Source organism: Phocoena phocoena, chromosome 5, assembly GCF_963924675.1.
Source record: "Phocoena phocoena chromosome 5, mPhoPho1.1, whole genome shotgun sequence".
Lineage (NCBI taxonomy): Eukaryota > Metazoa > Chordata > Mammalia > Artiodactyla > Phocoenidae > Phocoena > Phocoena phocoena.
In genome coordinates, this window is record NC_089223.1 from 96,495,292 (window position 1) to 96,522,710 (window position 27,419).

Sequence of the window (27,419 nt, forward strand, 5' to 3'; positions counted from 1 at the left end):
TAATTTCACAGCTACGATATTTCTTTAGTACTAGAAAACCAAAAATATGAATGCAAATTTGAAGTCAATAGGATGCTGGTCTATTTTTATAGGTTATTTGATTTTGTTTTCTCTAGTAGAATCTGACTCCAATTAAACTAAATTACCGTTTAAAATTCTCATTAATACTGTGCAATCTTAAACAGCCACTTTTGAAGTTATGAAAATAAGGGGCCCAGTAAACGTAGTTCTCATGGACTAATCTATGATAAACAGGAAAGTATGTTGCTGTCCCAGTTAATAAGTATATTAAAGTCTGCCTGTGTTAACACTAATCACCAGTCCTACGTTTAGGAGATGAAGTAATGTTACTACATCCCTTGGTGAGTTTTCAGTGCTGACTAGATTAGCGATATTTTTGGCTTGCTTTGAAGAGGCTTCTTTTGAAAATGCTTTCATTGTGATTGATATTATTTAAAGTGTTTGGGAATTATTTACTGCCTTACTTTAAGCCCCCTCTACAAATAATAGCCAAGTCCAGAGCCCAAATGTACTCTATTATGCCATTAGTTAGTTAATTAATTAGATTTTTTTTTTCTTGGGCAAGTATCAGGTGTCATTCCAGGGGATTCAGAAGTGTTCCTAGGAGATAGTAGGTGTCTCTGTTCTCAGGGAGTTTATAGCTTGGCTCAGGAGACAGACGCATAGATAAATGACTGACAGAGTGCCCTAGGGAACCATAGCCACAGTGTTTCATGAATCATCACCTCCTGAACTCCAGAAGGAAGGCCTGTGTCTGGAAGTTGGTTGTACTTGTGATGACTTAGTCTGGAGATGGTGCAGAGAAACACAGAGGTCTAGGTTTCTGATCATTCAGTTGGTGTCATGGAAAAGGAAGCTGGTAGAAGCTGATGGCCAGTTAGTGGCTGGGTAGCCAAGATTTGGGACTCTCGGAAGACCTTAGAAAAGCTAGGAGGCAATGAACTAGAATAAGAAACATTCTTCTTGAGGAGCAGTAAAGCATTCTGGTTAAGGGCACAGATGTGGGAACCAAGATACCCAGATTTAAATCCTGGTTCTAGCCGGCCTTGGGCAAACTATTTACTTCTCCATGCCTTATCTGTAAGTAGAGATGATAACAGAATTTATTTCACAGGGTTGTTGGGAGGAGTAAACGAGTTAATTAATACTAGAATCATGTCTGACATCTGGTAAGTGGTCCACAAATATTATCTGTCATTACCTAGTGGTCTGTTCTTCTCTTATGCCTTTAGCAGCTATCTCCCCGGCCTCCTTTAAAAAAAACTGCAATATAAAATTATTTTACTGAGTTATATGACACCTTAAGCCTTTCTGATATATTTTCTACTTCCTTTTTTAGTCCCTGACAAGATAGTTTCTCAGAAATGCTAAAAAGAACGCTTAGCAAGTAAAATTTGACCTATGAGCTAGAGAAGCAAAGAATCACGAAAGAATATTTAATTACAGATTGTTGCCAGACTATGGAGGAAGAGGAAAAGGCAACTATGATTAGGGAGCTGGGTAACACTTTTCTTTTTCTTTTTCTTTTTTTAAATCTATTTATTTATTTTTGTCTGTGTTGGGTCTTAGCTTCTGTACGAGGGCTTTCTCTAGTTGTGGCGAGCGGGGGCCACTCTTCATCACGGTGCACGGGCCTCTCACCATCGTGGCCTCTCTTGTTGCGGAGCACAAGCTCCAGACGCGCAGGCTCAAGTAGCCGTGGCTCACGGGCCCAGTTGCTCCGCGGCATGTGGGATCTTCCCAGACCAAGGCTCGAACCCGTGTCCCCTGCATAGGCAGGCAGATTCTCAACCACTGCGCCACCAGGGACACCCAAGGGTAACACTTTTCTGAAGCCTGATGTAGATGGGGTCTGGAGTGTGGAAAGGAGTCCAGCCCAGAGGTGAAACTTTGGGCGCCACATTGGCATCTAGATGATATTTAAAACCACAGGACTGGATTCATCTCAGGAGAAAATGCAGATTAACAAAAGATTAAAAACAAAAAAATCCTGGGAGGAACTCTGAACATTTAGAAGCTGGGCAAAGAAGGAAGATTAGGCAAAGGATAGTGGGAAGGACAGGTGGCCGAAGAGGGGTGAGGGCATCTGAGAGAGGGTGGTGTGTGGCACCCTGTGGGGACAGCGCCCAATGCCAAGTACCAAGGGGCCTGAGAGGTCCCCTTCTGCTTAGCAACACGGAGGTTCCCCAGGACTGTGGCAAGATCAGCCTCAGGGCAAAGGTGGGCGCAGGAAAGAGGCTAGACTGGACAGTGAAGGGGAGGGGAGGGAGTAGAGACAGCAGTACTTACCAAATTTACATTTAAAATACTTATTAGTAAATACTTGCCAGAAGTTTGGCTGTGAAGGGAAATACGGGGATAAAGTGGTTGCTGGATGGGGATCTGAGATCCTAGACTTGTTATTTGTTCAAGATTGAGCATATGTGAGGGTGAAGATCCAGGAGAGGGTTAAATAAAGTGTTCCCCTGTATTGCACGAACACCCATGTTTCCTTTCTTAATACAGCCTGGTTCCAGTGCAGAGGATGAGCAATGTGGTCATGATGCCGCTTACGGAAAATAAGATGGAAAATGCGTCACTGGCTGAGGTTAGCTGCCCCAACCTGGGACCTATCAGATACCCAGGGGTGGGCTCCAAGGCAGCTGGCTCATTAGCAGCTCCCAGGGGGCTGCAGGGAACAGGTCCGCTTGATGAGATATCCAGGAACAGACCATCTGCTTAGAATTTGCTTTTCCACCATGTGAAAAGTCAGTAAAGGACTAAAATCCACTCTTTCACTGCATCAGAAATGCTGAATCTCAGTGGTTTCCCATCTCCAGGGGTGGCAGGATGTTTGCAATGGGTCTGCGATCCATGGGTCCACCTGGCATGGTCTGTAGGACTCACACACGATTCTGCTACTGTTTCTCAAATACTGATTAATAAATGCAATTCCATATCAAACCTTCATTGTATCCAGAGTAGCTTTTTGTCACTTTTTCTTACTCAGTGTATACTAAAACAAAAATTACTTTCACAAGGAGGAGGCAATGTGCTTTTCTTTTAACATAGATAAGAATTTTCATTTTTAAACATACTCCTCACACTTTTACAACTATAGTATATAGTATAGTGACTATAGTATAGTGAAAATCACTAATTTTCACTTTGGTAGGAGAATTTCCAACTCAAGGGCAGATTGTTAGGAGAGAAGTATACATTTAAATTCCTTGAATAGATAACTGATAAGGACCTACTGGATAGCCCAGGGAACTCTACTTAATACTCTGTAATGATCTATATGGGAAAACAATCTGAAAAAGAGTGGATATATGTATATGTGTAACTGATGCACTTTGCTGTACAGCAGAAAATAACACGACATTGTAAATCAACTATACTCCAATAAAAATTAAAAAAGATAAACCCCTTGATTTATTAATTCCTGTTCTAAGAATTTATTCTGTGGAAATACTTATACAGGTACACAAATATATACATATAGGAGTGTTAGAGTACAATTTAAAGTAATAAAAAATAGGAATAATACAAACACCTATTAATGGGGAATGTAAAATCTATATAAATGTCAGCTCTTAAACAATGATATAGACCTAGATGTACTATGATAGGAAAAGGTCTCAGATGCGTTTTACATAAAAAAGCAAGTTGCAAGGTGGTAAATGCAATGTGATTCTTTAAAAAAGTAAAATATATACACATAAACACATCTGTGTGTATATATATATATATATATATATATATATATACACATGTATATATATGTGGAAGAACTAGCAAAAAACTGTTACCCATGATTTTCCCTGAGAAATAGGACTCTAGAATAAATGTTCACATTCTATATTGTATGTTTCCTTATTGTTTGGCAATGATCAGGGTTTTAATTTTTGAATTTTAATTATGAAAAATTTCAAGATATAGAAGAGCACATATAATAAATAATATGACACTTACTAACATTTTTTCCCATTTACTCAGAATTTTTGTTTGTTTGTTTTGCAATGTTAGAGTTCCATTTGAAGACCTCTCCATTCCATCCCCTTCTCTCCCTCCCTGGAGGAAGAAACTGGCACGTGTGTCTTTTCCGTCTGTATGTAACACACATGTGCGTACCTGGAACACATGAGTATTGTTTCACATGTTCTTTAGGGCTTGTGACCTGTATCACACAGCAAGTCTCCTCTTACAACTGATTTTTTTATTCAACACTATTTTATCCATGATATACGCAGATCTAATTCGGTCCTTCTAACTGTGGGAGGGACGTTCATTTAAAGATTGAAGCAGATGGGTTCATTCTGGTGTGGGGTTATCTCTAGCTTCTTACTCTCGTAAGTGATGCTGTGGAATGCTTGCACACATGTCCGGTGCACATGCGCACACAGCTCCTTGGAGTACATGTGTCTGAAGCAGAATTGCCAGGTCCTAGTCTGCTGGCATTTTCAACTCCTTGCTCGTCTCTGGACAGGCTGCTGTCTGAAGTGGTGGCTGTAGCAATATTTGTTTACACTAGCAGAGTGTGCAAGTTACCCTATTCCCCCTGTGCGCCCTCCCGTCTTCATTCATTTCTTGGACTTAAATTTGGTGTTAATATGATCGACATATATCGTTATTTCATTTGGCTTAATGTATTCAGTGCATGCAGAAAAACTCTGAAAAAATAAACTCTCAATATGTACAGGGGAAAAAAAGCAGTAGTTATAGATTTTACTCACCGAATTTCAGATTTATACTCATTGATGGTTTTTTGGGTTGTTTCAAGAGACTTAGGAGTTTTTGCTGGATTAAGGCCCATCTGAACAGCATTTCTTAGAGCTTGGAGCTAGAAAAGATATGGATACAAGATCTGAGTTAGAAGCTCTACTCCTTACTACAAGTGATGTGCTTGGACCCACCCACTTCTCCAGGGCAAAATGATGTCAGCAACCTGTGAAGGGATGTGCAAGCGTCCAGCCATCTCCATGCTTTCACTGAAGTGAATTTTGACAGAGAGCTATTGCTTCTATTAAAAAAAAAAAAAAAAGGAATAATAAAGAACTGTGTGTGTCCATCCTTGTTCTGTGGCCCAGATCCAGCTGCTCATGACAGATGCTACTTTTACTCTATTGTCTCAGAAACAAGTTTTCTTTCAAGGTGGGGTGGGGGTCTCTCTGGGGCCTGGACATATAACGACATTCTTGTGATATAAAGAGAGCATAAAATTATAGACCTATAGGAGGAGATATTGTGGAGTTATCTCTTATTTGGGTAGTAAGGTTTTAAAGTCAGGGCAAAAGTTGTCTATAGTCAAAACCACCCATGGAGATTCCACGGGACAGTGTCACATCAGAAGTAAATCCAAAATAGACATCCAAGGATAGACATTTCCTTATGCATCAGTTGAAACAACTGACTTTTGTTTAGGTACCATGTATGGGTAAGTTACATATAACAATGAGAATGTCTCTAAGGACACAGAGATTCTCAGGGCATGAATGGTCTCATCATATGAGATCACATAAGCAAGACACAGCTACCCACTGCCGGTGGGCGAGATCCCTTGCTCTGTTTGCAGGAATCGTTCTTTCAACCAAGTGTGTGCCACTGAATTTGTACAGGTTAAATGTACATGGTCGTATCCTTTCTTTTGCCTCTAGGTAGGTCAACGCATCACATCCTAGACAGAGGGAACATGAAGGAAGCACACGAGTATTTGCTGCTAGAAGGTATTTTTGTTGTTTGGGCTCCTCAGGAGAACCAACCCCCTCAACAATTGGCATGGAAGAGATCACGGGTACCTTGTCGGTAAGAAATTGTGCCTTGTGTCTCTGGCGTCTTGCAAGGTACTGGTCATATAACTGGGCCAGTTTGGCTGCCAAAACATGCTCTCGGCTAAAACAGGGATGATGTGTGAAGATTAACCCCGAAATATCAATGTCCAGTTGGAAATTTCCAGGAGGGTCTCCAGATCCAATCAAATGCTGACTTCTGTGGATGTATTTTACTGCCTGCCAAAGAGAGCAGAGTGTAGGGGGAACACAGTTAAAGCACTTCCTAGATACTGATCTGATGTGCAATAGGAAAAGTCAGATGCAAAATATTTCCTACGCTAATCAAGCCACGAGAACCTTGCTCCATTCCCTGTTCCCTGGGGTTTTAGGGGCCTGCCCTTTTCTGAACACTTGAAAAGTAAAATGAAGGACAAGGAGTGAGAAAAGAAATCATTTCAATCTTGCTTTCCTAGGTCTTTTAGGGTTTATCTCTACTGAGTCATAGCCCTAATCTTTGTCATGCGACTACCCCATTTCCTGGAAATCTTGGGCTTTGCAGCTGGTGACCTTGAAATTCTTTTAATGAGAGAAGCATAGATTCTAATCCAAACTGATCATTATTTGGATCATAGATATACTCTCCACGTGGAGAAGTTTTTAGTTTGTAGACAACAGCCAGAGACTAACATACTGAACTGAGCTTCAGGCTGGCACCTAGTTTTCCTGGGAAGAAGAAAGTCAGTCTGCAAAATAACAGAGGAAGAGATAGTTGGGGCAGCTGAGTGTGTAGAAAACAGGAGTGGAAATTTCCACTGGGGCTTTCCTGGATCACTTGGTATACAGTGTGTCAGATAAATCTCTGTTTTTCTTCCTTAAACTCATCAAGATATTCGATGTTGATCACTGCTGCTCATAGGTGAATCTAGTTTTGGAGGTTGCAGAGCTCCAAGGTGGGGAGGACACCTTTTCGATATTGTGTCTTCATGTTCTCTCCTTGTCATAGACATTGACTACAGTCAGAGTGTGGGGTTTGACACACTTCACTTGATCCTCCCCTTTGCAGAGAGGAGTTTTTGGAAGCTATTTATGTTATCTAGAAAAGATTATGTGGGCCAAAGGTATTATTTATAAGTTATGAGGTAAATTGGAAGCTGCAAATATTCTAGTCAGAAGTGAAGCATCTATCCGATGTTAATTGCGGGTAACGTGTTCAGGAATCTCTTCATTTAATTCGTCTTCATGGTATTATGTAAAGATGCTGAACTGGGGTCAGAAGCCTTGGATTCTAGCTGGGGCTCCACCTCTAACTTGCTCTGGAACCTTGGGCAAGTCACTACACATCTCCATGCCTCTATCTCTTTATCGTACAAATGGGAGGCTGAGGAAAAAGATCCAGTTGGCATTTTGTAGGTCACTAGGCATCATATAAAGCACTTCACGCATATCACCTGGTTCATTCTGTTAGGGAACTGCTGGCCATTAGACAAGAGCCCATGCTTGGGCCCTGGAAGGGGTCCCCCTTCCTGCAACAATTCCGTAGAGATTTTTGGTTGTCTACAACATAGTGAGGCCTGTCTGCGAGCAGCAATAGATTGAAAAGGGAAAAATGGGGTGTGATCTTTATAACTTGGGGCAGGAAGGATGAAGTCTGAGATGTGCAGAGGGAGGGATGGAAACTGGAAGAGGGGGCTCCAGAGTTAGAATCCTACATCACAAGATCCTAACGTTCTCCCCATCAGACTAAGTATGGAAAACAGGTCACACTGTGTGTATGTACAAGTATACATGTCCAAAAATGTATTCTCATTTGTTATATAGTGTGATCTCCTTTTCAGTTACTATTAGTCATTGAAATAGTACCAGTAGTTGCACTTACAGTAAAGCATATACACATGAGTCTTCATTTACCAGTAAATTTGTTGTTGGGTTGTCTTGTTGCCTGCTTTGTACCAGTATTCACGAGTAAGGATATATGAGTATATTTCCTTTTAGACATTCAATTTCATACTTATTTTCCCTCAAATTAGTAGACAATTAATGTATATTTAGAACTTATGATTTCCTACAGGACGCCTGTACCCTATGTTTTATAAAAGAACAAGTTTTTTCTGTAAAATAACATTGTCTTTTTGATGAGAAGACCTATAGATTTTTTATTTTTTAAAAATGTTCTTGTAAACTGGGATGTGTTTACAAGTATGCTATGCTTGAATAAGAATGCATTGACTATACCTCAGTACCTTCCAAAATATGCTGAATTGAACCTCCATTTGGATTTACAGGGAGGAAAGCCCATCCCTACAGGGGTCATATTCCAATATTTTGTACCTTATGAAAGTCCTAATTTTGACATTAATATCCTTACACTTCACACCGCAACAATGGAGGCCCATCTCTTTTCTTTCATTCAAGCAAAAGTATCCAGTTATAACCTGCATTCGTGTTAGAGGCTTTTAATCTGCATGTGGTGACTCTGTGTCTTACTGTCACACTGACCACCTGGATGAATTTTAAAATTCCCACCTCACAAAGGTGTGTACCACTAAACATCAATCCACAGACCTGACGGAAAATTCCTCTCTAATTGTCTGGCTCCTGCTGGTCCTTGCTTTGCTGTTCCTCTTACCATGGGTTGCAGAGTTCTGAAGTCGCTCAGGGTGTGGCCCTCAGGTTCCATCTTGTACTCTTCTTGGTATGAGTAAGTAATGTCAGTAGTATGGTCCTAATGTTACCTAGGTCAGCTGTACTTTGTGTCTCCTCCCCCAAATCTTCATTAGCCCATGTTTAAGTGATTGCTGCTGGTCTCTGCCTTCCGCTCAGCTCAACCAAGTGAAAAAGCTTCCAGGACTCCTGGTGGGCATTGGGTTAGACTGCTCAAAAGACCCCCAGCTCTCTTCCTATTAGGGAGAAAGACCCCTAGTCTCTTGTCTTTCTTTCTGTTGTATCTGTTTTCTTTTCTGAAAACTATCATGAAAACAGTACAAAACTTTCTCCTAAAAATAAATAATATTTACAAGGTATATTATTTTAATTTTGAAATTGATTTGATTCTTCAGTCTTCAGTGGAAAACTGAAAACGCAAACTATCAGAGGTGATGCACATGGGTTATCTGCTGATGTTCTCAGTGTGTTCAGAGTTGCTTGCCGATGGAGACAGAATTTTTAAGGTTGGACAGAAAAAGAACAATCATTGGTGGAATTAAAATAAAAGTTTCTATATTTGTCCTGGGAAAATAATAGCAACAGAACCTGAATCCAGCCCAGAGCCTGCAGTAGATTCTATAGCTGTTGTTCTGGTCTTCTCTGGGAAGATTTCTCGTTCTCCATCTTCTGGGTATGTCTCTAGGACATGAGGTTGGTGAGGGGGCATATGTCCCACTTAAAACTGACTAGTTTGTCCTTGGTGTTGATAATGTGAACCTTGGGGAAAGATATGATCCCTTTCCTCTGGAATTTCTAAGCTTAGGTTATCAAGGGTCCTAACACATGGAGAATTCTGGCCTGCCTACAACAGGAGAGAATGAGACCAGTCAACATTCAAGGAGAACCAGGAGAAAGAGAGGCAGAGAGACAGACCTGCTGGCACAGAGTCCCCGGTCCCAGAGTCCTAGTTCCTAAAGCCCCTCCTTCATGTTGTGATTTATCTCCAGATCCTTCCCAATTTTGTAAGCCACCAAGTTCTCTCTTTGCTTAAGCTAGTTTGCAGTGGGTTTCTGTCCCTTGCAACCCAAAGAGTGCTGACTACCGCAGTGCTCATTACACAGTAGGGGACCAATGCTTCTGTGAAAAATGGCTGAGAATAGTGGAAGGGGAAAGTGATAGTTTTATCATGTTGGGATTAACAAGGAGGTTGGAATTATGCTAAATTCCTTAGATTAGTGTGCAGTGTTGAAACAAGAGGAGGCAGCTACACATATGTCCCTGGGAATGCGTGTTGACTTCTAATCACTGTGCCTTTAACACTTGATGACATTTCTGTCTCCCCCCACTAGGCACAAAGTCTCTCTAAGGCCAAGTTTGAATGTTGCTACCTCTGAGTTTCCAGAGTTTAGCACAACTAAGAATATAGTAGACTCAGTTGAGGACGGAAAGAATTAAAAAGAAAAGAAGAAAGGCAGGAGGAAAGGTAGGATGGAAGGCAGGAGGAAGGAAGGAAGGAAGGAAGGAAGGAAGGATGGATGGAGGCTGTTGGAACAGCTTTCAGCAACCCTAAACTTACTTTGCTATTATGCTTAGGCAAACTACATAATATTGTTTATGTTTTACCTGCAATGTCTCATTTGGAATTTTCATTTTTCAGTTTTGGGTTAGTTACTTCTTACGAGGTATTAAATTGCAATCTTTCTCATTTGAGGTTTAACTTTGTTCTTTGCACAATATCTAATCTTTTTGCATTTCTCTATCTTTAATGGTCTCTAAAAAAGAATCCCAGTTTAGTAGCAGCAGAATATTTCGCTTTTAAAAACTACTTCTTTTCCCTCTGTAATTAAGGAAAATGTTCAAAGAAGGAGGGCTGAATACCAACTCCCTTCTAAATAAACCTCCTAATTTATCTAATAGGAGGACATACACTCCCTCATTTGAATTGGCAGTCTAATCAAAGAAGAGCCAGGCTTGACTCCCATCCAGGATGGGTTTGGTCAGTCCTGCTGGGTTAGCATCAGACCTGAGAGCTCTGAAGTGTAAATTCATCAAGCTCCATTAATGGCTCAAGGAATTGCCAATTCCTGATCTAGCACACCGACTTGGTTTTCCATCATTTAGTTGCCAGGATGAAGCCAGGCTCTAATAGGGCTACTGTTTTATAGGAGAGACAGCCGAGTTAAGGAGAGGAGTAGAAAACAAGGAATTTCTTCTAGATCCATTCGGCTCAACTAAGTCATTTAAATGATATTCAATTCACACTTTTACTGAGGCATTCCTACATGCCAGGCTTCCTGCCAAGTGCGAGGGTCAGAAGAGGAATAAAACAGTGTTTGCCCTTTGTTACTCTCAGGGTAGTGGAGGAAGGAGAGCGAAGATAGATTAATGATCTATGAATAAAACAATCACTGCCTGTTTATCTATTTCTCTGCTCCTGCATTGTGTCAAAACTCCCAGATATAAGGTATGTTTAGACATTAGACTGAAAATATAGGCCATATGCATTTAACACTGCTTCTTAAAGGCAAGCCTATTACATGGAACAGAGGGGAGAAAAAATGGGTTTTGGCATCAGACAGACCCGAATAAATGTAAGAAAAGGTGAAAGTTAGTAAATCAATAGAACTGTAAAAAATTAACTCTGAAAGAAACGCATTGTTGTTTGAATTCCTAGAAAGTTCCATAAACACATTAAAAAAAAAAAGACTGAGGTATACAAATCAACAGTGAAATTAATAGGCAACCTGTTATGGAGAAACAAAGAGGTAGGAATAACAAAGAGGTAGGAAACAAAGAGGGAGGAGAAACAAAGAGGTTATTCCTACCTCTTTATAACCTCTAATATAACCTTTGCTTCTTTCTTAGGCACGCTGACAGAGTCTCTATGCTTTGCTATGTTTGAAGCCTAACTTTCTATGAAATGACCTTGGAAGACTTCAGCCCCTTTAGATTTCTCCCTTCTCTAACTTTTGGTCTGTGATGCAGGATGACCAGCCCCTCGTAGTGGAACTATTATCTTCCTCTACTTTCCTGTTTCTGCCCACAAGATAGGAAGGTCTCCCCTCTCAAAAGTATTGGGAGGAAACTCTCTGTGCTCTCCCCACTCTCGCATCCCCACTGGCTCCTTCCCAAAAGAGAAGGAAGACTGCTTGATTAGAGAGTCAGCTGGAGCCCCAAATCCATTGGTCCAAATTCTTTGCTGGGCAGAGTAACCGGTGGCCTCTAACTGTCCCTTCTCAGCTCTCTCCCGAGAGCCTGCTCACTGGCCCCGTGGGTTCTCCACGGCAGTCCACGTGGTGAACTCATTGGGGCCCTTCTGTAGATGGGGGGACAGAACTCTTGGGAGATGGAGCCGGAAGCCCAATTGGTCTTGTGTCCAAGCAGCATTCTGCTGTCCAGCTTTATCCTTAGTTGCAGCTGAAACCTGCATCCCTCTCTGATTCCTGTGCATTTCCCAATTAGCTCAGAACTTCAAAAGGAGACGTATAAGGCTAATCTTAATTGGCTCCCTCAAGATCCTACTCTCCACAGTAATTACTCTTCTATTTTCTAATTTTAACCCATAAGTTTTTGCTTCATTATATCAGTGTTTCTTGCTGAAATGGTTGGATGGATGAAGAGACAAGGTGATGGATTATTACGCATGCATAAGACGATATTGTCTGGATCACTAATTATATCATGTATCTTTGTCATATAAGCAAATAGATGATAAATCCCGCATGGACTAGGACTTCAGTTTATGCTTGTTTTGTAAACCTACTCCCAGGGTCACATTTCTGCACAAAGTAGTCACTCATTACTATTTGTCTGTAATAGCAATATTTTATAGAAATTCATTTTAAAAAAGTGCAAACAGATACATCACCTCAATACTCACAAAAATAGTATGAGGTAGAGATGATGAAGATTTTTCAATTAAGGAAACAGCTCCAGAGTGGTCAAGGGAGCCTCCCGAAGCACAACCCAGTAGGACACCCAACTGCTCAGATTCTCTGACTTGGGCCTGTGTCTTCCCTGTTCAGCATGCCTCTCTATAGCTATATAAAATGATCTTATATCCCCTTATTCTCTTTCACGCTAGCAGTGTTGAAATAATTACATGGGTTTCTGAAGGAGGTGATCCTTGCTGGACATTTCAGGAAAGCAAGAGAAATATAATTAAATTTGAAAGCAGGCAACTGTCTATTCAGCACCAGCCAGCCCTCACTGAGCTCTGTGTGAAGCACTTTGTTGTGGCCTCTCCCACTGCGGAGCACAGGCTCCGGACGCACAGGCTCAGCGGCCATGGCTCACGGGCCCAGCCACTCTGCGGCATGTGGGATCTTCCCGGACCGGGGCACGAACTTGCGTCCTCTGCATTGGCAGGCGGACTCTCAACCACTGCACCACCAGGGAAGCCCCCTGAAGCACTTTTATGTATTGTCTTAACCATCTGCACAACAGTCCTAGGATGCAGATGCTATTATTACTCCCATTTTACAGATGGAGAAATCGCAGCACAGAGAGGGGGAGAGACAAGTTCGCCCAGTGAGTGACAGGGCCAGGACTCAAATCAGACAGCGTGGTACCAGAGCTGAGGAACATACCATAGAAAGGATTTGCGAGGATAGAAAATCTCCAGTTATATAATAAAGAGAAAACGAGGGAGAAATAATCCTGCAGTATATGTGAGATGACAGAGAGAAAAGAAAAAAAAATCAGGGTAGCTAACCTGGTTATGTGAATAAAGACGCTGACCTAGCCATTCCTACCTGGGAAACTCATTCCTTGTTTAAGAAGGGATTTGGTGAGGGCAGGAGACTCACTCTTATATAATATGCCTGCTGTTTGCTTTGCATGTGTAAGATAGTGAATTATTAAAAAAAAGTCAAAAGAGAATGTTGCAAAATCATCATTCCAATCTATTCAAAAAGCAAAGCACTTTCAAGCAAATTTATGTATTAAAAATGGGGAGGGAGGTTTACCTTTTTATACAGTGTTTCAAGTTCTGCCTTAATGTCTTGCTCCTGTGTCAGCATGAGTGGTCTTGAAGGAAACGGCTTGATGGGGTTTGGCAGCGCTAGGATTCTTCCATCATCTCCGAACCATCTCCTCCCCTGGGGATCAAGCAGAGGGACAGAAAATGGTTTACAAAATAAACAGCGTTTGCAGGGAAATTCTCTGTCAACATACGTATTTCATGCACCTTCCCCTTGCCCGGTAAATATTTTAAAGTCTCTGTTTCCATTAGAAATTGAGTTTTCACTAATGGCCCCAGAATTAATTTAAGATATAGTTTTCAACCTTCTCTCCTCAAAAAACGTTTAAGGAAAAAATTAAAGGATTGTTTAGGAAAAATGTGTTTTCTATTCGTCAAAAATTTAAGAAAGGCAACTAAGGAGAAAAACAATTGAGAACATTCTATCTTTGGACAATTAAAAATTTCTGTGAATTGGGAAAAGGTTGCCAATATCGTATTTAACAGGAGCCTGACTCCAGCTTGGAGAAGATGGGATGTGAGCAGAGGAGAGGGTGTGGTGTTTGAGGGCCACTGAACATATTGAGGACAAATTAAAAAAAAAAAAATGAACCACTGTGCAGATGCTCTCAGGAGGAAATGAGTACCACGCTGCAGTGGTGGCCCATAGGATAAAGAGCATCCGTGAATCCTTGCTGGGCTACAATGAGGCAGCAGGGCTGAGAGCTTACGGGCTCCTGCATCAGCAACCTGTTCTCCACGATGTTCTGGTTGGTCCTTGGCACCTCCAGTCTTGCCCCGATGTAAAGGCCTTCGTCTTCCGGATACCTGGGCTGCACATTCTCAGGAAGCTTTTTATACATAGGCACTAGACAGTTCATAAATAAATACAAGCCTCATTAGTGCCAACCTGAACGTTTCAAACCGCAACTTGGTGAATGAAAACCACCACCGGAGATTTTATTTAAGTTCTTGGAAACTGCAAATGCTCCAAACTGATTTCTGGAAGCAGGACCAAGGGAAAGATGAATGTGTTTACCCGCAGTATCGTGTTGGATATTCTACACCTAACTCGCCCGCGTGGCCTCACACACCGCGAGGACTGTGGTACCCAAATCAGAGGAGCTGCTCCTGGGTTCATCAGTGGAGTGAATTTGGACCAGATGCTTCTTTGAACTCTTTCCTTCCATACAAAAGTGATTGGAATATCTATTTCTTTGGGGTCTTGGGAGAATTAAATGAAGTAAAGTATGAGGAAGTGCATTGTAAATTAAAAAGTTCACTTGAGTCAACGTGACTTCATTTACTCCCTCACTCTTTGATCTGTTCATAGATCAGATCTTTGCTGACAGCTTCCCTGTGCCCAGTGCTCAGGAGGCTCTGTGGGGTCAGTGGGAGCGACAGGCAACAAAGGATGGAACAAGATGATTTCAGAGAATGGTAAGCACGGTGAAGAAAAGAACACCTGTGATAATAATGCAGGGCGGGAAGGGGATAGACTTGAGATGGAGCGGTGAGAAAAGGCTTTTCCATTTGCACTGCCTCCTGAAGATTGAGAAGGAAAGAGCTGGTGATGGGACGAGCAAGTGTGTCTGCCCAAGGGAACAGCCTGTGCTGAGTGGGAAACAGAAACACCCAGAATGCAGTGGTGCCGAGGGCAGGAGCAGTGCCTGGAGATAATGTCAGCAGAGGGTAGAGGGAGAGCCGGGAGAGCCCTGCACGTCTCAGAGGAGCTTGGGTTCTGGTCAAGGGGGTGGGGTCACTGAAGACCTTGTGCCAGGGAGTGACTGAGCAGATCCACAATTCCAAAAAGACATCTGGGCCTGCTTCTTCAGCAGAGTGGGCTAGAGGAGAAGCTGGCACATGACATGAGAAGCTGCTGACATGAAGGTCAGGATGTAATCTGGCAATGAACAACGAAAGGTGGAGACCTGTTTTTGTTTTATAATTATCTCACTCTAAAACACCCCAAATCCCTGAATCTGCTAATTTTCCAGCGTGTGGCCATTTGGACACTCTGCATCCCAAACCCATCCACAAAAAACAACTAATACCAGTGTTCCTAGGAAAACCTATCTCTGGGTCCTTAGAAAATGTGGAGCAAACTATCGTTTTACCTTTTTTTCTATCCCCCACCTCATCTATCCACAAGTCTAAACATCAGTCCACCGCTAGTCCAATGGTCTTCAAAACTTGTCATCGCAACATCCTTGGGTACTTGCTCATTATATGTATGTTTATTTATTAGGTATGCACTATGGCACAAACAAAATTAAATTAGGAAAGGATGAGATTAAAATTAAATGTAAGTAGAAGTCTTGATGTTTTCTTCCTATACCCCTGGGATGAACTCACTCTGCTTTGGAGACCATTCTCTAAACAGTAACAAGAAAACAGCAACAGTAATAGAAGTTCTTATTTTTGATCCCCTGCTAAGTGCTAGTCGCAACACAGGCACTTCACTCATATTATTTCCTCAATGCTCAAAATAAAAATAAATGCCCAGAGTCACCTTGCAGGATAGTTTCATTGTCCCCTGTCTTCAGGTGAGGCACCTGAGAATAGAGGAACATGCTCAAGGTCATACCTCAGGAAGGAAGAGCGGGGTCTCTGTGCTTGGTCGTGGGGTCGCCTCCACGGAATGGAGGCCCTGATTCCCTGCTCAGAGCAAGCGCAGTGCAACCAGGACTCCCTAAGCCTCTTCCACTGCCTCTACCGACTCCCAGTTTCTGGCCCGGTCTGAGACAGCCCCTGGGGTCTAACCTCCATCCCCAACTCAGGTGGGCTCCAGGGAGAGGCCTAACAGTGAATCCTCTGGGCAAAAACCCAAGTGACAAAGCTCCTCCTTGGCTGAGTTCGCTGCAATGCCTCTCTCCCCGAAGAAGCATCAGGATGCATGTGCACGTGGGTGGCCTCCGGAGCAGGTCACCTAGATCGGAAACCTGCCTTGCTTTACTAGCTTCATGGTCTTGGGCCAGATCCCTAACTCCTCTGAGCTTCTACTTCTTCATCTATAAAATGGGCACGACAAAAAGTCACTTCTCCAGCCCTGGTGGGTGGGTGAGGCACGTTTGTTGATACACATCAAGCATTTGGAAAAGTACCAGGTGGAATCAATGCACAGAATGCATTCACTATTGTTATTACTATTATTATTATTGTAAAGTTAAAATCCTTGGGTACTTTTGCCAGCTACCTACTAGAAAAAGAAACTTGGAATGTCCAGCAAATTATGATACTTTGAACGTAGTTGATTCAAAATGACCTCTCAAAAAGAAACAATAATTTGCTTTTGGCTCAGTATTTAATTGGAACTTAAATAGAACGGGAAAAATGAAAAGAAATCCAACTTCCAAGTAAGATAAGCTCAGGCCTCCTTTGCAGCCTGAGGGGTGCGCTCCTGCAGGACTCACTGGAACTGGGGGGATCCCTCAGGAACTCTCAGGAGGAAGGGAAATTCCAGGGGGAAAAAAGAGCAAAGGGAGACCCAGGAAAGAGAGGGAGAAAGGAGATGTACCTGGGAACCAGTCAGATGGTCCCGGCTTCAGTAGCCTGGCCATTTCCCCATGGAGGAGGAAGCTCGGCCAGCCAGCTTCCTGGCACACAGCTCTTCAAACCCCTGGAATCTCTGGAGTGGTAATTGTCTCCTGTATGCTAATGAGATGACAGGTGGCTGGGGCTCCTGTCAGGATGGGTGCTGGTGGCCAGGGGAACCAAGCATTTGAGGAGAGGGCTGGGGCTTTCAGCATCTGCCTCCCTCTATCCCTACCTCCGGGACAGGAGAGGGTCTAGAGAGAGAATCCATCACCAGTGGCCATGATGTAATCAATCATGCCTACATAATTGAAGCCTCCGGAACAATCCTCACTGAAGGGGTTTAGAGAGCTTCCTGGTTGGTGAACGCGTGGAGGTGCTGGGAGGTTGTGTGCCTGGAGAGGGCATGGAAGCTTTCCCTCGTACCTCGCCCTATGCATCTCTTCATCTGCATCCTCTATCATTTTCTTTAGTGTATAATAGACCAGTAAATATAAGTAAGTGTTTCCTTGAGTTCTACGTGCTGTTGTAGCAAATTATTCAACCTGAAGATGGTGTCATGGAACCATCTCATTGTAGTAGAGTCAAATAGAGCTGTGGGTAACCTGGTGACCCAATACCTAGGGTTGGCATGGGAGGTAGGGGGAAGTCTTGTGGGACTGAGCCCTAAATCTGTGGGTTCTGTGCTAACCCCAGGTAGACGCTGTCAGAATTCAGTTGTAGGACACCTAGCTGGTGTTGGAGAATTGGTTGCTGTGGGAAGAAACCCACACATCTGGTCACAGAAGTGTTCTAGAAGTGTTGAGTGTAAGTAGAGGATGAAACTGAGTTTTTCCTTTTCACAGCCTGAATCTCAGTCTCCCACACTCTCAGCCCCAGAACTGGTCATGGATTTGGTGGACGGGTTCCCATAGCATCCTGGTATTTCTTCTGCTAGTCCATCCATAAGTGTTGTTGAATGGATATTTTCCCATGTTCTATATTTTTTTGTCTGAACATATTTCTTCATTATGAAATTAGATTAGAAATTGGGATCAGTTGTGGAAATAGGCATCCTTATACACAAGCCACATTTCATTTGAAGGAAAACGAAGATGCCTAAGTTGAGCAGGAGGATAAAGAGAGCAAGTACCTGTCAATGTGCTGGGTATGAACAGGAGTTCTTTTTCCATCTGCAGACGAATGTGGACACTTTCATAATCCGCAGGTCTGACGGCCACAAAATCTTCAGCCGCATGATCTAAGCCCAGTAGGAGATGCTCAGCATCCCCGCCATCGAGCAGCTCTTCCTCGTCCTGCATTTCATTAAAAAACAGCAAGAGGGTTTCCTTGGTGGCACAGTGGTTGATAGTCCACCTGCCGATGCAGGGGACGTGGGTTCATGCCCTGGTCCGGGAAGATCCCACATGCCACGGAGCGGCTGGGCCCGTGAGCCATGGACGCTGAGCCTGCGCGCCTGGAGTGTGTGCTCCGCAGTGGGAGAGGCCACAACAGTGAGAGGCCCGCGGACCGCAAAAAAAAAAAAACAAAAAAAAAAAAACAGCAAGAAACAATCAGGCAAAAATAATTAATTTACTTGCAAAAATAATCAGTGATATTAAATGCAACAAACAACTTATCCTACAATAAAGTTACCTTTTCCTTTTATCTTTTCCTAAACAAAAGCATAAAACTATATGGCCTTTCCTATTTTATAAGCTTTGGTTTTTTCACTATTCCACATACTTGGAAAAATCAGAATGCACTGAGGTCAGAAGAGATGTGCAAAGCAAAGCAAGAGAAATCTCAATGACTGTGGCCTTCTTTGAGGGTGCCTGTACTTCCACAGTTACTCAAAGAACTTGGGTTCATGAGTTATGCAGCTTTTTAACCTTCCATCTAGCACTGACCCCAGGGCCAATGCACCAAGCATGGGTCCACACACTCTGCTTAGACTGCCTGGGCTTGAATCCCAGCTTCACCCCATGCTGCCTGGGTGACTGTGGGGAACTTACCTCCCCTTCTGATCCTCAGTTTTCTCAGTTGTAAGACTGGGGTATTAATAGATTTTACCTCTTAGGGTTTTGTGAGAAGAAAATTAAATAATGCATGTAAAAATTCTAAGCACAGGACCTGTAATTACAAATTGTCAGCTGAAGCATGTTAATTTAGTTTGAATATTTTCCAAACTTTTTTTCCTTTTCTTTTTCCTCCTCCTCCTTCTTCTCCTTTTCCCTCTTTTTTCCCCTCCTTCTTTTCTTTTTCCTTCTTGTTCTTGTTTTTAAAGTTTAAACCTGACATCCATTTATGAGGAACACCTTTTAAAATCCTGTGGAGAGGGAATTCCCTAGTGGTCCAGTGGGTAGGACTCTGCGCTTCCACTGCAGGTGGCATGGGTTTGATTCGATCCCTGGTCAGGGAACTGAATCTGCAAAAAAATCCTGTGGACGCTGCCAGGTAGCTGAAGACAATGGCAGTAGCCTAGCTTCCTGCCTCCTAATATTTCCTCCACAAATATGCAAAACGAAAATAAGGGTAAAGTAAATCGACACGGTAACCAAGCTCTCAGCATAAATTGAAGACAGAGAATGCCAAAAACTTCAACAAAGTGAAAAGAGAAATATCCGGTAATAATAGTATGTGGTCTTTCTTGCTCGTGCCCCATCTCTGCTTTGGGCAAATACAGGCTGAGAAAACTGCAGAGAAGAAAGGAGAGAGAAGCAAGTGATGGGGCCTGCAGATGGTCCAAAACCTCCACCAGAAAGACTAAACCCACTCTGAGTATGAAAATGCTAAAAAAGTGTCTGGGCAGACCAGAGCCTGGACTGCAGGCTACAGGGGAGGAGCTTCAAAGTATGCATGATTCAAAAGGGTAGTTTTAGAAACAGAAATTCCATGGAGAAAAAAATGCAAAAGGAAGGAGAAGTGGCTTTTGGAGAGAGGTGTCCTGATTTAAGAAGCCCACAGATTTGTTCACAGTCCTGCCTTCCAAAAATGGAGTCTGGGGCTTCCCTGGTGGCGCAGTGGTTGAGAGTCCGCCTGCCGATGCAGGGGACACGGGTTCGTGCCCCGGTCCGGGAAGATCCCACATGCCGCGGAGCAGCTGGGCCCGTGAGCCATGGCCGCTGAGCCTGCGTGTCCAGAGCCTGTGCTCCGCAACGGGAGAGGCCACAACAGTGAGAGGCCTGCGTACCGCAAAAAAAAAAAGTGGAGTCTGATACTCCTCCCTTTCTATGTGGACCGTACTTAGTGACTTCCTTCTATGAGTAGAATATGAGTTCGGTTATGTAGAGTCTGATACTAGGTCATAGAAGGCATCCTGGCTTCCTCCTTGCTTCCTCTCGGATCACTTGCTTTGGGAAACCAGCTGTCATGTCATGAGGACACTCAGGCAGCTTTACAGGAAGGTCTGAACTGACGCCTCCCGCCAACAACCAGCACTTGCTGGGCAGATGGGTGAGCCACCTTGGAAGCAAACCCTCCCAACTCTGTCAAGCCTTCAGAAGAGTGCAGCCTTGGCCACCTTGTCTGCAACCTCATGACACATCCTGAGCCAGAACTAGCTGAATATAGATTTGTAAAACAATTATTATAGAGCATGCTGAAGTATTCCCAAGCTTTCATAGACCTAGGTAAGAAATTCCATTTCTGGGAGTCATTTTTCAAGGGAGATGACTAAAAGCTAAGCACAGACATAGGCCAAATGTGCAAATTCTGAAACATTCCGGTGTGTTTTCCTTTTTGTTTTTTAATGTGGTAAAATATAAGTAACATAAAATTTATCATATTAACCACATTTAAATGTACAGTTCTGTGGCATTAAATATATTTACATTGTCGTACAACCAACGTTACCATCCATCTCCAGAACTTTTTCATCTTCCCCAACTGAAACTCTGTCCCCATTAAACAATATCTCCCCGTTTCCCCCTCCTCCAGTCCCTGGCAACCACCAATGTACTGTCTTTCTCCATGAACTTGACAACTCTAGGTACCTCATGAAAGTGGGATCACACAATATTTGTCCTTTTGTAACCGGCTTATTTCACTTAGCATAATGTCTTCAAGGTTCATCCATGTTTAGCATATGTCAGAATTTCCTTCCTTTCTGGCTATTATAAATAATGCTTCTATCAACACGAGTGTACAAATATCTGTTTGAGTGTCCGCTTTCAGTTCTTTTGGGTATTGCTGGATTGTATGGTAGTTAGTTCTATGTTTCAATTTCTGAGGAACCTCAGAAATAGGCTTTTTCCACAGCAGCTGTACCACGTTGCATCACCATCAGCAATGCACAAGTTTCTCCACATACTTGCCAGCACTTTTCCTTCCTTACTGCCTCCCTCCTTCCCTCCCTTCCTTCCTTTATCTACCTATCTATCTATCTATCTTATAATAGTCACTTTAATCTGTGTAAAGTGGTATCTTATTGTGCTTTTGATTTGCATTTCCCTAATGATTAGTGCTGTTAAGCATCTTTTCTTGTACTTATTGGCCCTTTGTATATCTTCCTTGGAGACATGGCTGTTCAAGTTCTCTGCCCTTTTTTTTTTTGTGGTACGCGGGCCTCTCACTGCTGTGGCCTCCCCTGTTGCGGAGCACAGGCTCCGGACGCGCAGGCTCAGCGGCCATGGCTCACGGGCCCAGCAGCTCCACGGCATGTGGGATCCTCCCAGACCGGGGCACGAACCCGTGTCCCCTGCATCGGCAGGCGGACTCTCAACCACTGTGCCACCAGGGAAGCCCCTGCCCATTTTTAATAGCACGTTTTCTTTGATTTCACACATCCCACCCACAATTACAGAATCTGAGTTGTAACTTGGTTGTGGTATGGGGCACAAAAACCTGCTCACCTGTAAGGTTGTGGGGGGAGAGAGAGAGAGAGGTTTCATTTGCCTTGGAGAGGTAAACATTTTGTATATGAAATGAATACTAATCCTTGTGTGGAGTCTAGCAAGAAAAATCTGTAAACGATGTTGCTACACTTTTTTTTTTCCCACAAGAGAAAGATGGACAGATTTAATTAAGGTACTTAGTCCCAAGATTATGGGGTAAAATCAAGGGCTAAGAAAGCAATGTGAATCTGGTATTCTTACTGCTTTCATTTAGGACATGGATGAGTTGTTCTGTGTGGTGGTGGTGAGTTTGTTCCCAGCCACTTTTTTCCTGGCTGGGATATCATCACAATCATTGTCACCATCATCGTCACCATCACCATCATCACGATCATCATCCCCATCATCACCATCATCACCAATACCATCATCACCATCATCACCAATAGCATCACCACCATCATCATCATCATTCCTTTCCTCATTACCATCCTAATACTAAATACCATTTTGTTTACTCCTTCTTGCACAGGTGGCTCTTCTTCCTCTTCTTCCTCCTCCTCTTGGTTAGTTCCATGTCTACTTTTTGCCTTTGGTTTTTCCTCTGATTCCTCTGGTTCGGGATCAAAGTTGAAAGTAAAAAAGTTATAAGCTTCCTCAGCAGAAGGGAAGCCAGGCGGAACCTACAGAGAAGCAGCAAGCAATAGAATTTGGGATTATCTAAACTGAGATAAGCTCTGCACGGTTCACTGACAGCTGGCTGGATGCTAAGAGCATCAGGCACATTCTAGGCCTCTTAAGCATATTACCTTTGTTGAAGGTGGTGAACTTTAACAGATGCAACAGGCCTCCTTAGTTAAGTAACTTTAATGAGTTACTTTTTATTATAAATCAGCAATTATTTACCTTTCTACAAGCACATAAATACATTATTTATATCAGTAAATGCTTTAGAAAAGATGATTAAAATGCAAAAAAGTGGATTCAATTGTTTTATAGGCCAATGCTGAGATACTTTTAATTTTGATCAATACAGTGTTTGTTAAACTATTTTTTATAAAAAAAGATCATTTTGGGGAGTTTGTTTTAATTCTTCTTGAGTTAGTATCCCCTTTTTTCCCCATAGTAAAAGCTGGTGCAACTTCATGGCCGAACAAGTAGTCTTATCATGAACATTTCCTGCCCTTCCATGCATTTCCCTTCCCCAAAGTAGGCAGTATTCTAATCTCTCCACATGATTCTAGGATTTCAAAAGTAGGAATCATTTCTCATACTTTTTCTCGCATACTCCATGCAATAGGAGTCAGCTTGTGTGTATAGTCATTTCTCATTGAATATTTTTGAAAAACAAACAAATCAACAAAATACATGATTTAAAGAATGCATGATTTAAAACAAACATGATTTAAAAAGACAGGATTTCTCACCGGGGGTTTAGACTTGATTTTTCGCGCAGAATCATGGAATTTTACTCTTGAAAAACCTTGGGAGTCATCTTCTTCTTGAGTCCTTTGTACCTCTCTACCTGGCTATACGAGTAGAAAAAAATGATAGAGACACCATTTAAATCAAGAAACTAAGGATGTTTTAAAACAAGCATTAACCTTCAAAAGTCTTATCTTTTGACCATTGATGCATCTCACCATTTCTAAGGAATGAAATGTTTACACATTTCAAATATATTTGAATGTTAACGTGGCTGAATGTTTTCTTACTCAGCTCTGTCACTCTCAAGACTAAACCAATATAAAAGTTTATAGTCAATAAACCTGAAAATGAAAAGTGTTATTTCATCCTATAGATCAATAGATTATCCAGCTCACAGAGCATCATTTCCAAACAGTCTATGAAGAAAAGTATTAATGATTATAAATAAGTCCAAGTGGGCAAGGGCTGCCCCAGGCCCTGGCCTTTCAGTTTTGTGTAAATCTCAGAATGGCTGACTGGGTCTCCTCAGGCATTTATCCAGAGACACCTCTGTGATGAAAGCTAGAAATACTTGGAACAGCTAAGATAAGGTGCCATAAAATTTCACCTAAATGCAGCTAGATGTCCGTCAATGGCCAGAATAAAAATGAGGACATCAGCTGGGTATAATCTATCATACTAGCAAGAGAATACATACACTTCCAATTTATGTAAAATTCTACGCTTTTCCTCCATCTTCTCATTTTGCAGTATAAGGTTAAGTAGTTATGTACCAGTACTCAATTACGTAGAAGTTGAAGGCATGCTAATGAATACATTTCACAGTGCAGTGCCAAGAGTTATTATTTGTCTTGATAAATTCCAGAATTTTAAATGGTGCTTTTGAAGATGAGGAAAGAAGCAGATGGGTATTACTTAGTGTAAGGAGAAACAACTGAAAAAAATTAGCATAGACTAAAGATCAGGTTCCAGTGCTGGATCAGGAAGACTTTCTAAGGATCTTCCAAGTTTAGTCTTCTCATATAACAGGGCTAAAGCTTTCTCGTTCACTGCTGAGGATGCCATTCTGCTCCTGCCTGCCTCAGAATCCCCCACCTCCGATAGCCCATGAGGGAGACTGATACGTTTGACAGTATGAAAACAAGCCAAGGGGTCAACCAATAAGAGAGAAGAGAAGCTTGACTCTGTGTGTAGGCAAGCCTTGGGTTTTAGAGAACTGTAAAGATGATGATACTAAAACACAAGACCAAGCAGAAACACTAGCCGTTTAGGAAGAAAAAGATAAGTAGGTTAAATTCCATGTGGCAAATATGTGTATGTGGAGATTAGTATTTTATTCTTTTTGTTTCTTCCCATCCCTTTCTATACTTGCTTGGCATAGAGGCTATTAAGTTCCAAAAATACAATTTCATTGGTGTCTTTCATTGTAATATTGACAGTTTTATTATGATATTTATGGACTTGATCAAAAAGCTTGTAATTTAATTTTTATTAAAATCTAAAAATATTTAAAAGTAAATTATACTAGCATATTAAAAGCTATTACATATATTTAAAAGGATTGAGTGTGCAGAATTAAATTTTAAAGAACTATTATCTATAATATCTTTATATAAGCTTAGAGTAACAATGACATTTAATTTCAACTTGAATGCCTATCATGATATGTGCACGTGTCCAGCCAGGAATTCCTGCTCACCCTTGAATTTGTTGTATCCTCCAAGAAGGCTCTATGGCCCTCTTCTAGCTTGAACTAGGCAATATCAAGTCTCATTAGTTTTACCATACCATAATTACAAAATATACTGGTTCTAGCCCTGATCTCTCTTCTAAACTGCTAATCAATGTTTTTAATTCCTTAAAAGACATCCTAGTCTGGATTATCTTGCAGATACCTCAGATTTTTATACATTCTTGATATCAGTCATGATATTAATCAAGATATATGATTTCCAAATAATTTCTCCCATTCTGTGTGTTGTCTTTTCACTTTCTTGATGGTTTCTTTGACGCTCAGAAATGTTTAATTTTGATGAAGTCCAGTGTATCTATTTATTTTTTTCCACTTGGGAGATAAGAAACCATTGCCTAAGCCAATTTTACATAACCTGACTCCAAGGCTGGAGCCAAGTGCCCTTTCTATGAGCTCCTAATAGCATCCACCACAGATCTTAATCATCCTGTACTTCCATTGTCTGATAACCTGCCTGTCATCCCTACTGGGATCCTTGAGAGTAGGCTGTGACTGACATCCCTGTGTATTCAGAGCCCAGTGGGCACCTGGCAGGAAGAAGTCTCCTGTAGATGCTGGCTGGGCAACAGGTAGAGTGTCAAGGGATCAGAACTTGGGTCACCTGGGACAGAGAACCAGACCCAGAAAATAAAGACATTATGGTCGTGTCTAGTGGAGACCAAGCAGTCAAAAGTTCCGTGTTATCTCCACTTTGATGTTGACATGTTCTTAGAGATTTGTGTTTGGGCTTTGTTCTCTTATCACAAGTCTGCTGAGTATAAAGTAAATAGAAATGCAAACAAGAGTTAAGCACGTGTTTGTGTTGATAATTTGGATTCTCCACCATATTCCCAACTGGTTTCTCCTTTTTTTTTTTTTTTTGCGGTACGCGGGCCTCTCACTGTTGTGGCCTCTCCCGTTGCGGAGCACAGGCTCCGGACACGCAGGCCCAGCGACCATGACTCATGGGCCTAGCTGCTCCGCGGCATGTGGGATCTTCCCAGACCGGGGCACAAACCCGTGTCCCCTGCATCGGCAGGCGGACTCTCAACCACTGCGCCACCAGGGAAGCCCTGGTTTCTCCTTTTCACTCTGACCCTTCAGCCTTTAACACTAGCTAACACTTACAGAGAGAGGGCTTACCATGTGCAAGGTGCTATCTGAAACACTGTAGCATGTATGAGATCATTTAATCCTCAAAACAATACCAAGAGTTGGGTTCTAGTAGTATCCCTATTTTACAGAGGTGGAAAGTGGGGTCCAGAGAGTAGATAAGTTACATGTCCAAGGTCACACAGCTAGTGTGTGAGATTGCCAGCACTGAATGCTGGGCAGCTGAGGTCCAGCATCTGGGTTCTTCCTGTGCTTTGCTCTTTGCTCCATAGGATATAAATGGACCACTTTTTAGATATTCCTTCTGCGTTGAGGTGTATACATGAAGAAATGTGCTTGTGAATGGTATGTTCCATTAGCAACCTGAGATCAGGTCTAAGGGCAAGGCAGTTGATGTTTGCCTCAAATCCACAGAATGGCTCTTAGGGGAGATAGACTATGACAGACATACAGGTCAAGGTCCTGCTCGCAAGGAGAAATAAATACCCTATGGGCCAAGAGACTACATTTGTACCTCTAAAACTTCCAGCTTGATTTGGATATCATATTCATGGCCCATGGACAAGTGAAAACTACCATGACTGTATGAAATGATTATCCATCAGAAGATACATACAAGGCCGGATATAGGAGACCAGACCCTCCTATCACTTAGACCACTTGACCAGAAGCCGAGACTCACACACCTGCTGAAACAATCAAAGTGTTTGTGTCATCATGATGGGATTTCAGGGCTTTTTTCTTTATTTTCCAGTATTTTAGAATTATGGCTCTTACAATTATGGCTCTTACGGAAGAAAATAAGTTGGAATTAAAGAACAAGAAATGTGTCCTCAGTAGAATGGAGTAGCAAATTGTCATAAAGCCTTTTTAGGGGACTGACTGAGTGTTCCGACAACCTATGAGGACGGCTGCAACTTTCCTTGTAATCATGCAATCTCTGTCTTGTTTGGGATGAATATAGGTAAAAATTTGTAGCATCTCATCATAGAAAAAGAAAAGGCATCATCTAAGAAATCAGTGGTTGTGTTTCAGAAATATCCCTAAAGCATAGACTTTGAAAACAACCAAAACCATCATCATCAACAACAAACCATTGGATTAGACTTGCAAACACTTCATTGAGCCATTTGCTCTGTTCTTTCTGTTCCTTCTTTTACCCTCTTACATGCTTGTCCTTCAGCAACATCCCTGCTACGTCTTTCTGTCTTTTACTGGCTTCTACTCTGATTCATGGGCTTTTACTGTCAGTTTTTCTCCAAGTGTTAGATTGTCTTCATTCAGTCTTCTTTCCCTCAGGAAGCAAAGGCACTCTCAAAACTTCAAAACTGACCACAGTAGAAACGCTTCCAAAATCTGTTTCTCCAGGCCCAGGTCCCTTCCTCTATGTGCATCTCCAGAGGAACACGTGCTGTGATGCCTCA

The 27,419-nt window shown here is 42.2% G+C and overlaps 1 protein-coding gene across 1 annotated transcript in view; it reads right to left on the minus strand.

The window, feature by feature from the left end:
- Positions 1–27,419, minus strand: part of CC2D2A (coiled-coil and C2 domain containing 2A) — a 137,368-nt gene that overhangs the window by 75,148 nt on the left and 34,801 nt on the right. Inside the window, exons 7-13 of the mRNA XM_065877669.1 lie at positions 23,150–23,251; positions 22,229–22,405; positions 18,041–18,203; positions 14,106–14,242; positions 13,382–13,513; positions 5,799–6,008; positions 4,737–4,843 (exon numbers count right to left, since the gene is read on the minus strand). Coding sequence (XP_065733741.1) covers positions 4,737–4,843; positions 5,799–6,008; positions 13,382–13,513; positions 14,106–14,242; positions 18,041–18,203; positions 22,229–22,405; positions 23,150–23,251 — 1,028 coding nt within the window. The remainder of the gene's footprint in view (positions 1–4,736; positions 4,844–5,798; positions 6,009–13,381; positions 13,514–14,105; positions 14,243–18,040; positions 18,204–22,228; positions 22,406–23,149; positions 23,252–27,419) is intronic.